The sequence below is a fragment of the Symphodus melops genome, assembly GCF_947650265.1.
Source record: "Symphodus melops genome assembly, chromosome: 12".
In the NCBI taxonomy this organism is placed as follows: domain Eukaryota; kingdom Metazoa; phylum Chordata; class Actinopteri; order Labriformes; family Labridae; genus Symphodus; species Symphodus melops.
The window spans coordinates 21121411-21134639 of record NC_136702.1 but is presented as its reverse complement, the minus strand read 5'-3'; the positions used below and the strand labels follow the sequence as shown (position 1 = coordinate 21134639).

Here is a 13229-nt window from a genome sequence, read left to right as displayed (position 1 = left end):
GCCAGGTAACATTCATAGATGTTTTTGTTGCTTTGCCAAAGATACAGACCCTCACTGGCTTCCCATTAAACTTCAATGTGTTTGATTTCAAGCCACCACAGACTAAAGGCTTTGCATGGTAAATCATTGCAATTGTATAATACTGTACAGTGTCACAGAAAAAAACCCAAAATAAATATGTGTTGTACTCTTGGGTTGCAAGTAGTGTGAGTGGAAAGGATGAACAAGCAGCAATTGGATTCCTCAGATGAAAAGAGCGGATTCAGACTGTCCACTAAAGAAAAACAAAAAGAATTCCAAAGTAACCCACTGGAAAAAAAACCAACCAAAAACCTCAGCCTTGTTCAGAGGAATAACATCCACAGAACTACTAGTTAGCTGTTTTCCCACACCTCTTGTACCCTTCTCCCTGCTGTCTTTGGGCCAATTAGTGAGGAGCTTTGTAATTGGTGCCACTTTGAATCCAGGAGAGAGGACACAATGGGAAACGAAGCTCAATCGTGATTTTGATTATTATTTTTTTTAAAGTCTACTAATTCAAAAGTTCCTTCTGTAAAGACTTCATTAAAACATTTGTGTTTCTAAACGAAGAAGTGATCCTTCCCGTCCTGTGATAGAGACAGAATAAAGTGTAAAAAGAACACATTAACCTTTGAGGACAAATGTGTCCAACGTACCACATCACAAGGACTATTGATTATGAGGGAGGGGGGTATGGATCTTCCTCTCAGTTTAGATAACAATATCCATTCAAGGTGGTTTAACAATTTGGAAATGGAGACAGTACATTGCACGGTCACAGTTCTGTCGTTGGCTGTCTGTTGTAAAGCATCTCTGTCAAGGTTACATCAAACTTTCCAATTTGATCATTTGCATCTTTAACGAAGCATTCCGTATCTAGACCCATGTGACAATACTTTACACTTTAAGCAACCAAAAAGCAACCAGCGACGCAAGATCCTCGCAAATAGGACTCTGAATTTATATCCACCTCTAATCCCTTGCATTTGGGAATTCTACCCGTCACCTAAATGCCTACTGCACTGAAATATGCAGTCTAACACGGGCCGCTCAGGATATTTCAGTTCAGCATGACGGATTCCTTCCTTTTGAAACGGTGCACCGAACATGGATCTGAATACAGAGGAGCAGAAAAGGGGAAAAACACAGAAAACCCCACCAGGGGAAGAAAAAAAGACCCATGGCTCAGAGAAACCATGCAAGGTACAGCACATTTGTAAAAAACTGGTACTGAAGTCCTGCTGTTAAGACATCTTTTCAGTTTTTAAATGGACCTCTTCATGCAGAACTGTCACGAGCAGCATTTTAAAACCTACTGTTTCTCATTTTTAACTTATATGACCATGGCCGTGAGTTCACTGCATCCTCATATTTGCAGACAATGTCTCCGGAAGACTGCGAAAGCTCTACAAAGAAGACACTGACATTGTCCTCACATTTACAGATTGGACCTTTTTTCTCGAAGGTGAAGGACGTAGCAGCAAAAACACATGTGAGCAGTTACAGCAGTGCACTTGGAAATTGGTTTCACTCATGCGAGCGCACTCATCCTGCTCTCCATGTCAACATGCTGCATAGTGTTCCACTAGCTTGTAGCAGTGCTGCCCTCTGCTGGACAAATCGCAGTAAAACAAAAACACAGCCAGGCATCCGCAAGGATCCTTTGAGAAATAAAACATACATGCTGATACATGCGTCTTGCTCCCTTGATTTTTTTTTATTTTTTTTTAACACACACACATAATCAATCACAGTACAATCACACTGCGATGTAATTAAATGATGTGGTAATTAAATTCCCTGTGTCCCTGTGTAAGTCTGAGAGGAGAAAAAAAGCTAGGTCAAAGGGAGGAGGGAGCGTTAAATGGCTATCAGGACCCTGTCTAGTGTGTGTGTGTGTGTGTGTGTGTGTGTGTGTGTGTGTGTGTGTGTGTGTGTGTGTGTGTGTGTGTGTGTGTGTGTGTGTGTGTGTGTGTGTGTGTGTGTGTGTGTGTGTGTGTGTGTGTGTGTGTGTGTGTGTGTGTGTGTGTGTGTGTGTGTGTGTGTGTGTGTGTGTGTGTGTGTGTGTGTGTGTGTGTGTGTGTCTGGCTAGTGGTTACCAGGCCATTGGCCTAGTTTTTGGCTGAAGACCGAGAGAGGAAGTTTACAGTCACGCACCTCACTCATCACACGCACTTGACTGGCTTCCCATCTCTCTCTTTTATAAGCCTTCTCTTTTATAATGGACCTCTTGGACTTATTTTTGTCCTTTTTTTTTTTTTTTGTGACTCTTTGTGCTCTTCTCTCTCTTGCTGTAACTCGTGTCACGTGAACTGAAGCCTCTGTATCGCTCTCCATCCACCCTCGGCCTGCTACTCTTTGCGGAGATCTGGAGCTATGACACCCTTTTAGGAGCATCTCACACCAACTGCAGTTACTCCCAAAGGCTCTCCCATTCCCGCTCTGCTGATCTCTCACACACGATCTCTCTCTTGTCAGACTGTGCACAGATTTGGATTCAGCGCTTGTTGCTTCAATGAAACTCTGCTCTTGCCCAGACGTTTTTCAGTCTGCCGTCATTTTCAGGTATTCAGGACAAACTTCTGTCAAGTTTTTTCGGCTGGCTCTCTGAAGTAAGTGGAGGTAACTACTTCAACGTGTGGCAGGAGGGGAAAAACAAAAAAAAACTCAGGGAGGCGGGATTTTGGACCCGTTTTTTTCCCCCCAGATGTTCATCACTCTGTCAGCTTATTTTGTTTTTCCTCATCAAAAGAGCTTCTGAGATGGATCCCTTTTTTTTTTTTTTTTTTTTTTCCCAGGTTCATGGTTCCCAATTTTAATGAGGAATCCTTATAAACAGTAATGAGCGTATTTTGGTGCAGCTGAAAGCTGTCGTTGCCTCTTTGTTTTTTCGTTAGAATGTCGACGTTTCACTCGAACGGCGCGGCTAGATTTTGACGTGTGACCTCTTTTAGAGCGACTCAGCTCACTCAGGGTTTGCTTTAACTGCGTTATTACACGTCATCTGTTTCATGTTTCAATATTTGTTTTCAGTAGCATCTCCAAAGCCACTTTGGTGAGTCATGATTTAATCATGTAACTCATCTGCTAATACTGAGCTCCTAAAAAATTCTGCATCGCTGAAACAGGCTTTTAAATTCAGAACGACTTCAAATAAACGCTGGGAAAAAAAGCGAAATCTCTTCCCACTCGTTCTATTTTTAGATCGATGTGCTTTTGGTTTTACCGTGAGCACTTTTCACCGTATGAACCAACAGATGGGTTCTCGCCACAGTAGTCTGGATGGCACGCCTGTGAGAGGGTTTAAGAGGTTGTTTTTGTCAATGGCTGCGTGTGTGTGTGTCTGTCAGAGCGAAAAGGCCACGAGGAGTTGAGTTGTTCTTTGGAGTGTGGAAACGGCTTCTCTCCTCTCGTCCCCCTTCGGCATGTGTCGAAAAAATGCCAAGACAAAGAGTGGGAACAGTGGGTGAAATCTCTCCCTGTGGAACAGCATGTTCCACTGTGAGGCTGCTCTCCCATGTCTGCAGTCTAGTCCCTATAAATTATCATACCAAAGGAAGTGGACTGACTTGTCTCCCTTTCAGGAAACAAAGCAAAACAAAAACACAGTCAGGCAATTGTGGGGCAGACTTGGCCAGCCTCAGTTATCATTGGCTTGTACACAGAAGCATGAATGAATCTGCGTCTGGGCTCCATTTACATTCATCATCTCCTCTGCAGGCCCACTTCTCCACCCTGCTGCTCTTATCCCAAATCTTTTTGCCAGCTCTTTCCTCGCTCCTTCCTCCTTTTATTTTTGATCTCTGCGGTCAACCGTTCCTCTCTTTAGTTTATGTCTCTAACTCTCTTTTCTCCGTTTGACTTCATGCGCCTAATTGGCCGACCTCTACCCAAAAAGCCTCCGCTGTCTTTTTTAAGAACATCGCATGCCGGGGCGGTGGAGATGTCGGGCAGCCGTGAAGCCAGCCTCGTTGACCTTAAGCGACCCCGCGGGTTACAGATTCAACATCTACATGGAGACGGATCTTCAGTTTCATGCAGGGACATTTTTTTTCTTTTTACTCCTCACCTCACCTCATCTTAACTTTCCTTCTTTTTATCCTACTTCAACTCCCAGACTTCCTTTTTCCAGTCTTCTTTCAATGCCTTCTTTTAGGTTTTTCTCTCCTTGGCTCTGCCTTCTTGTCTCTTATGTCTTCACCATCATTAGTATCCTACTCAAGAGGCCCGAGGCGCTCTGAAGCTTTAAGGATGTTCTCATCATTCCATCTGTGAGCCCTTTGGACACATTTTCCGAGTCGTTTCATGTGTTACGGAGAGTTCATGTCGCAAAGTCAGGATCCATTTTGAGGCCTCATAATCAGAAGTTCAGTCAATCATAAGATACATATATAATATACAAATGGTTTGTTTTAACTGAGCTATAGCTAAGCTAATACCACTAATAAAAAGGTGCAGGCTGCACATTTATGAGTATTTAAGAAAAACATTTTAGCTCTCGAAACATTCTCCATGAACAGGGGAGTCTGTGTTGTCTTTTTCACCAAACAGACTGTTAGAACGAGGAACAAATGGATACCATGAAGACAAACAAGTTACTGACTTTTTTTTTTAAATTTTCACTTTGTAAAGTTTATCATCCACCATGGTCGATAGTTTTTTAGGCCCACGCCCCGTTTTTTGTAGCTCTCAGAATCGGTCTCAGTCTCAAGTCCGCTTTTTGAAAGTCTCGAGCTCATCTCGGAACCTGAAGCATTTTTACCTGGTCTCTGACTGGGCGGACTCCAGATTTTAAATCAAGACCACGACATTTTTCTAAAGGAACAATGAACTTTCATTCATAAAAGGTTTCTTTCTGGTCTTTGTCTTGGTCTAACTCCGCCTGGTGTTGGTCTTGACTCAGTCTTGGTCTTATCTCGGTCTTGGAGCACTCTGGTCTCTGACGCGTCTTGGTGTCGGTTAATTGTGGTCTTGACTACGGTCTACAGTTTGTGAGGGCTCAGAAGGCCAAAACACATGGAAATATGTCATGTAAAAAACGGTCTCAGTCAGCTGTAAGAAGATGACTCGAGTTCATTGGGTACCAAACGTTCACCTGCTTCAGCATCACAAATACAACAGCTAGTGACTGATTTGCATGTCAAGAACATGAACAGGGTTTGATGCATTAAAGTCAAGACCCAATGCTCGTCTTATGTGTGTAATTTGAAAAAAAGTTATTTCCATGTGTCTTGCCAGAATAAGATCCCTCAGTGGAAAAAGCAAACAAAATAACCTCACAAGACGCACTACAGGAAGAAAAAAAACACACGTACATGTTGTTGCTCTCGGGGCTGAGATGTGCAGACGATATATTACACTACTAAACTACATCTGTGTCTGTGAATGATGTCATAGAGAAGCGTCTAACACTGTACAGGTGGGGCGGATGTGGAAGGTCGGGGGTTCGATCCCCAGCTGCTGCAGCAACATGTCCAATGTGTCCTTGGGCAAGACACTGAACCATTGTGTTGATGGTGATTTACAGTAACACGTCATATACAGCTTTTCCAACAAAATACAGTTTATCTTAGCTCAGCTTTTATCGTCCATTAAGTTCCAGCCAACTAAACTCTTGATTGAGTTTAGCCTGTTTTTCTAGACAGGGCACATGTTTGTATATTTTCATAAGTTGGTCTACTTAAGATCAATTTTCAGTCAAATTCTTGAACAAGGGCCTCGTTTGTCAAAAGCTTGAAGAGAAGCACTGGAGCTTTCAGCTCATTTCGCAATGAATCAATTATACAAATGAACTGATAACCATAGAAATTAGTAGATGCTGTCGCGCTAAGTGGAAAGACCTGAATTCCACTTCTTCAAACAATGTGTGTCTGAACAGAAACAATTCAGCCTGTGTGTGTGAGACTGACAAAGACCAGCTGATGTAGAAACCTACAATCACTCCTAATGGAGCGTAAATCTGCTTCTTTTTTTTTTTAAACCTTTCCTTGCCCTCTGTAACTACCACAGTGTTGGCAGCACCGGGTCCTTACAACACTTAAAGTGACAGAAAACCAGGTTGTTGATGGAAACAGTGCAGTCACCCTAAACATCTCCGTTGTTTTCTGACCTCTGGCATCTTTGTTTTTCTGTCTCCGACAGGTTTTTTCCAAACTCAGACATCACAGCAGAGCCAAAGGTGAGTGCTTTTATACTCTTCGCTTCTTTCCATCTTTGTTGCTGAGTGTAGATAAGTTGTTCACAAAATATAAAAAAGCTTTAAATGACCACTAATCAGCAACAATCAACATAGGTTGAAGCCATAGTTGGACCTTTGATGCCTCAAATGTAGTGCTTGGGAGATCTGGGTTGTAATTACAAAGTATGGCCACTGGAGGGAGGCAGAGTGTTACTTTTAAAATTGCCTCTCATCCCTTTGCGCTCAGACTCCAGAAGAACTAAAATCACAACAAACAATAGTAAAAGTAAAAGATTCAGTGTCAGATTTAAAGGAATGATTGCACAGGTATGAGTTTGAAACTATGGGCTGAATGTTGTTTGTACGTACCTGAACGTTTCTGTGTGAACATGTTTGAACTGAATGTCGTAAATCTGTGTTTACCCACAGTATGTGGTGGTAGCAGTGCGGTGTTCTCCAAAGACCTCGTAACTCTGAGATGTGATCAGACAGGCAGGAAGTTTGACTCTCCTCAGACCGTTAATTCAGAACCAAATGAAAACACAAGTCCCCTTCCTCTGCCAGTCCCCTCCTTCTTTTTCACACTCTACTCCATCGCCCGCTCCTCCCTGACTACTGATAGGGCAGAGATGGAGTCAACAGAGGAGGGAAACAGCAATAGGAGGAGGAGGAGGAGGAAAGGCAGGGAGGGAGGGAGAGAGGTTTCGGATACCATTGAAAGACTAAAGTAGAATCAAGGAAACGCTGCAGGTGTTTGGAGTGGGGGCACTCTCAGCATCATTAGCGTGACAGCTAGTGTTTCGAGGTTAAGAATAGGTGGACCACGTGCATGTGATTCTCCACTTAGTTGCCAGCTGCTGGCGTTGAGTTTGTGCTGATAGGTGATTTTAAAGCGGTAGAAGTGCTGACCGAGCCATGGCCCTTCTGACCAACGGTGCTCAGAATCTGGGCTCCTACTTCTGCCTGATCCGACGCAGGTTCAAGAGGAGGCGCAAGAAACGCTCCGAGCGCAAAGGTAACCCTGACAGCAGCAGCTCACACCCGGAGTGATGCTGAGGCGGCTTCTTTTCAGACTTTCTAATGCTGATAAGGTAACATGCATGTCAGGGGGAAGGGATGTGCACTCACTGTAGTTGAGGTTGTAAACGGCATCAACAGACTTTAAAGTCTCTTCTTTTTCTTTTAGTTAAAGAAACTTCACATGTTTCACTTTGCTCGTTCAGAAGAAATTCTGAAGTGTGTAAAAAATCAAATTCTAGAAAGTCAAATGATGAAGCTACGGTTTAAGTTTTTTTTTGGTTTACACACAGCTAGGTGAGAATGTAAATGCATTTCAAGCTGTTAATTATAGAAACACAACAACATTTGCACTTAGATCAGAATCTTGCAGTAGGTGTGGACGTTATGCTTGACCCCTGTTATTACTGTTCCCTGTTATTTATTGAGAACAAGTATCTCTTGATGTTGAAGGGGATCTGTTGTTTAATTGTTGAATATTTCTCAATATTTTTATCATAATTTGCATCATATAGAGAGAAATTATCAACAAAAAAAATTGGATATATTTTGAAAGATGTTAAGTGACTTAGCAGACATCTAAGCAAAAGTATAATTCCATTTTAAAATAGCATGTAAAATGTATTCATCCAAGTAAGTGAGTCGGCCTCCTCTTAAACAGACAAACAGCTCCAGACATGACAGACAAAGATAAATATAAGCGATGAAAAAAAACGAGGTAAATAAAACCAAAATGGAAATCACAATAAACCAAAAAACAGTGACAGATAAAGATCTGTAACGCAGGTCCACTGTACGCTTCACTTCAACACCTTTAATTAGATACTTCTCATTCAGTTCTGAAACTGGCCTCTCTTTTCCAAATATGTGATTCTCCTTGCAAATAATTCAGCCATGGATTTCCATTCCTTTCTGTGCTTGATGAAAGTGATCAGAGATACTTTACTCTATAAATACTACGTACACATACTTGTTATTTTCACTGATCGTTTTTTAACCTCGTGTACTAAGATTTTTTTGTCTGTTTTCAGAGTCATTTAAATACATGTTATTTAAAATACACATTTAAAAAAGACCACCTCTTCTTTGCCCCCCCTCGCTCTCGCTGAGCGCGGCAGGTCCGTGTCTCGGTGTAATTCAGGTCGGGGGACGGGAGCCCCACAGAGGCGCTGAGCTTTTCTCCCCTGAGTTTGCTGCTCCGCTCTGGGGATTAGCCTAACAGCAAAGGTAGTAATTACTGAGGTGGCCTCAGCTCACTGCCAGTATTAGCCATGTCTCAGCCACTTGCTTTGACACCCCCCCCACACACACATACACACACACACACACACACACCCCAGCATCCCCACCTTCCTCTTCAAGCCGAGTCCATTCATCCAAGTAAATCCAGCGGTGCTGACGCTGCATTTTGAGCCGGGCTCACTCGCAGACTGACTACGTCCATCAGCATTACACAGGTCTGTTTCCGGCCCTTTTCGCTCTCCCTTATCACCTCAGGAATGAACGTGGCACTTTTTTTTTTTTTTTTTAAACCATACAGAGAGAAGCGATGACTAAGAGGGACTTTGGGCGGATGTTGCTCGGCTCGCTCTCGCAGTCAGCTTTAATGCCGTGCGCTGGAAGCCACCCGATAAGTTGCTTAGTACTTCGGTGTCCAGTGGTTAGCTGTGAAGGCTGCTCGCTGTGAGGATGAGGTCAAACACTCTCGACAATCATCAGTGGGATAATGTGACACGGACCCGAGAAGATCTCTTTTCTCTGTCTCATTGTGTGTGAGGGCAGAGTCAGCAAAACGTCACTGGACTGTGAAGTCCGTTAAGAGTGAAAGAGTCGTCCACAAGGACACTTGAACGCATCCATACAGGGGTCAGCCAGAGTCAGCTGTTTGAGAACCATGAATCCTTCAACTTCATTTTATTCAAACATGAGTTTTTCTTTGAAACACAGACGCACATTTCAACGGATCTTCCCGAGGGAGCAAAAAGTCTTCATTTTTATCAGCGTTACTTCAGTTTAAGATCGAAAATAAAATGTTCACAAACAACCTGCACGAATTATACGTTTAATTTCTTCCCTAAATTGGGACGATAGGGAGCCTCTCTCCATGCATGCAGGTGTTCTCGGAGTTATTTGGAGTAATCAGAGCAGGCTGGAGGGGAGTGGAGCTGTGTTGGGAGTTTGAACGTGAACGGACTCAGTAAACAAATGAGAATCATAAGAGTCTCATTTTCACATCAAAACAGGTGCAGCAAAACTCCTCTGGAGTCAAGGAGATGTCAATCAACCAGAGTGTTTACACGCTGAGCGAGGTTCAAATCCTTCATGATAAATCTGTGTTGATAACCTACAGTATACTACCGTCTTCCGACTGCACCACTGTCATGTCTGCAAATGTCCTCTATAAACTTTTAGAAGCAGGTTGGCTTTTCTTTTTAAAACTGAATTATGGTTGGACAGGACCCGGGCTCCATGGTGTGCTCCTCTGTAGATCCTCTGTCATTAATGAAGTCAAGGTTGAAATAGTGGGAGGGTGGAAGTTGTATTGTAGTAAAACACAGAAGTGTCATCCTCTTCAGCCAAGATAAATTCACATCGTTTGGCATGTTGGATGTTTCTGTACGCACAAGCTGGTGTGTGTAAAGTCAGGTGAGGAATCCTTCGAAGGAGTCGTTGGCACATTTCAGGACTGCCTGGTTGAAGGCTGTCTCATTCTGAAGGCTCATTCTGATTGAACCAACAAAAGCAACACTTTTTTTTTTTTTTTTTTTTCCAACAATGTCTTGAAGGATCCATCTGGTGCATTCGTGGTGGGCCAACACATCCAGAGATTTCTTTTAGTGCCAGTTCAAATGAGATGGTGGACTCTGAAGAGGTCGAGGAAAACACTTTAAGATCTAATAATAAGAAGAAAGAAATTGAAAAAACCGAATCTTGACTAAAACGTATAATTATCATTTATTTTGGTAGGTAAAGTTTTGCTGGACGTTGGTTATGTTCACTAGTTCTGGTGCACCGGTCGAGGTTGCTAGGTGACAGGAGGAGGACCAGACTGTCTCATTTGTGCTCTACACTTGACTGTCTCCTTCCAAGAATGCTTCCCCTGAATTTGGACACAGCTACCATCTTTGCCTTGGATAGAACCAAGATCTTTTATTAATGATATACACTGTATAGTAATATCTGTGATACTCATTCTCCTGACAAGTCCAAACAGCTGCCTTTTGATTGCTGTTGGCTCTCCTTTCTTTATGCTGAGATTTTGTGAAATTGCTTTTTTGATTCCCTCCTCAGTAGCTGGTGAACTCCTCCTTATAATAATATAAAGTCCATGTAAATGACTTTTATTAAAAGGTTGTTCTCCGGCCTGTGACTCAAACTTTTAGCTGTGTCGGGTGTAGTATTTATTAATGGCATAACTATGTAGACAAACAGAATATAAAAAAGTGAATTTCCATACGGCACGCGCTGACTTTCAAAAAGCTCAACTTAAGCATATCTTCCGAGTGATAAGTTCTCCGATGCATCCCTCATGAATGTGCCAACCCATGACACTCGCAGACGATGCTTTCAATGGGCCGTATATGAAATATGGAAAATGGGGAACAGAGGCCCTTTTCTGCCATGCCAGCAAAATCTCTAAAATGAGCTTTTGTAACTTGAGGGTGGGGGGGGGGGAGTCTGCACCGCCACACGTTTACCATCCATCGCCCAGGCAGAGGCTTTGCCTGCCGTAAGACTGTTTTCACATTTTCTCCCCATGGATAACCTTACATCCTTCCTCCCTCTCACATCATCATCCTTCTGTCCTCCCTGTTTCCCTTCCTTTCTTATAGTCCTCTTCCATTCCCACTTTCCTCCCTTCATTTTCTCCTTTCTTTACCCACTTATACATCTATGAACAGATTGATTCAATTACACCACCTAGAAATTATTAGAGCCTTGTGGACTAATCCATAATATTTACTATCATATATGTTTATGCTTTTTTGCTGTGTCACTGCCCTTTAAAATAGTCGAAGCTGTTTCATAAAAAAGGATGTATTAACGTTTAATAAAAGGCACATTTGAAATCAAATAGAAAACACAGTGACATTCATTTACCTAACAACCAAATAGCTGTTGATTATGAGCGGCAACATTTATTCCAGGCACTACAGACGCAGCGGCACTCTGTCACGATAAGAAGTGAGTTGTGTCTGCCTGTCTCAATGTAATTAGCCTTGATTAGCATGCTGCTAATGACTGTAACAAACTGACAGAGGGGGGAAAAAAACCATTGTAGCGAGAATGCCTGAACGCAGAGATATGTTTAGCTTGCAGAGGAGACTCTTTACGGCGCTGGAGAAGTGTGCAGGGATTTGTGTCGGCTCCCCCCTCAGCACCACGGAGATAAAACTTCATTAGCATAGATTCTTTAAAAATGCAGATTTTAAAGGATATCCAGTGTTTGATTTTTGGCTGTTTAACGTTGTTATTTCTGTCAGAAGTGGAGATTAATATCCTAAAGGCAATGAAACCGAACAGTGAGCAGAGTCATGAATATTACATGTTCCCACTATAATATGTAAGATGAGGAAAACAGTACAGAGAACAGATTTATTTTTATTTTTATTCGACTCAGTCCTGGATGTCTGTCATTCCCCCCCCGCCTTTGACATCCGTTTTTTACGGTATACAAACACTTTCTCGCTCGCTCCGTCATCAGCTGTCACCACCTTTCTATTAGGGTGGGGGTTCACAACCTTTCCTCTCGCTACCTGCTGTCCATCAACCGCACCTCACAATAGCAAAAAGCACCATGTGTGAAATACAGCTCCCAGATGACACTGTCACTGTCCCGTACAAATCTACATGGGTGCAGTGATTTCTCTGCTCCCACGTATGCACACACAAACCCTAACCCCCCCCCCCCCTCGCTCCTTGCAGAGCAGGATCCCAGTGCGTCTAACCTGGCCTTGGTTGTGACAAACAGTGTTAGCTGTGAGCACTCTGGGCAGCCAGGCGAGGAGAACAGGGCGACAGAGGAGACGAGTGTGTGTGTGGAGGCTCGTTGGATTGACAGAGGGAGAGACCCGTCTGCGGCTGCGATCGTATCACTTGATTGATAAAAACACCTTCTTTTTTGACAATTGATGAATGGTTTGGGTATTTTTCAATGTCAAACATTTGCTGGTTCCAGCTTTGAAATCTTCTACGAGGACTTTTGAACTGGTTAAGAAAGAAATGTTAGTCAACACTGATGCTTTTATGTCCAGCAAAGACCGTGAGTGATAAGATTGACTATTTCTTTCTTATATTTGCCTCTTACCATCGGTTTAGTGCCAAACGAAGTGATTGACAAGGTGCAGTGTTAACCCATTAGAGAGGGGAAGAAGGAGATCTTCGTGAGAAAACATTACTTAACCCTGGAACACTACCTGGTGATTTCCACCCGAACAAATGTAAACATAAAAAACCAATAATGGAGATTAAAGTCATTCTTAAAAGTAACTAGATCAGAGGTATGAATGTAGATGCTGATGGTTTGTTTTTATAGCTCTTAAAGAGACATCGTTATTGTTTCAGTCTGGTCTATAAACTCCTTGTATGATAATTTAAGGAGAAAAAAAATAATGGTGAATGAATTGTTTCCGAAGACAGTCGCACCCTTGACGTTTAGAACAACTTTATTTAAAAAATAGCTCTTACACGCAGACAAAAGGCTTCAAGATATTAGCCACATTATACGATGACTTCCTGCTACATGATTGTTGAGCCTTTTGGGAACACTTTGAACAAGAGAAATAGTCAGGAAGTCTGTCATAGAAGCATTTCATAGTGTTTTTAGTCTGTTTCTGTTAGCATCTTCTGCTTTGTTTTGGTATTATGTAATCTGCTCTGTGTACTTGTGCGGGCTGAAGCCTCTGCTTGCTATCACAGGTGGAGGTCCTACCTGTGTAGCCCTGCTAGGTGCTTCAGCAATGAGCACAGTAGGGGTGGTCCACACGGAGACAGGCCCTCTCTCCCACTACCA

The 13229-nt window shown here is 42.7% G+C and overlaps 1 protein-coding gene across 4 annotated transcripts in view; it reads left to right on the top strand.

Moving 5' to 3' along the window:
* Nucleotides 1–13229, top strand: part of adarb1b (adenosine deaminase RNA specific B1b) — a 116562-nt gene that overhangs the window by 72311 nt on the left and 31022 nt on the right. For 3 of the 4 annotated variants that reach the window (XM_079357313.1, XM_079357311.1, XM_079357312.1), the window contains one exon: nt 6163–6199. Coding sequence is in view for 1 of the 4 variants with exons in the window: in XM_079357310.1 (XP_079213436.1) it covers nt 7115–7214 (100 nt within the window). In the remaining 3 variants the exon portion in view is untranslated. Of the gene's footprint in view, nt 1–6162; nt 6200–6902; nt 7215–13229 lie in introns of those variants that run through there. The other variant, XM_079357310.1, reaches the window with a different exon arrangement.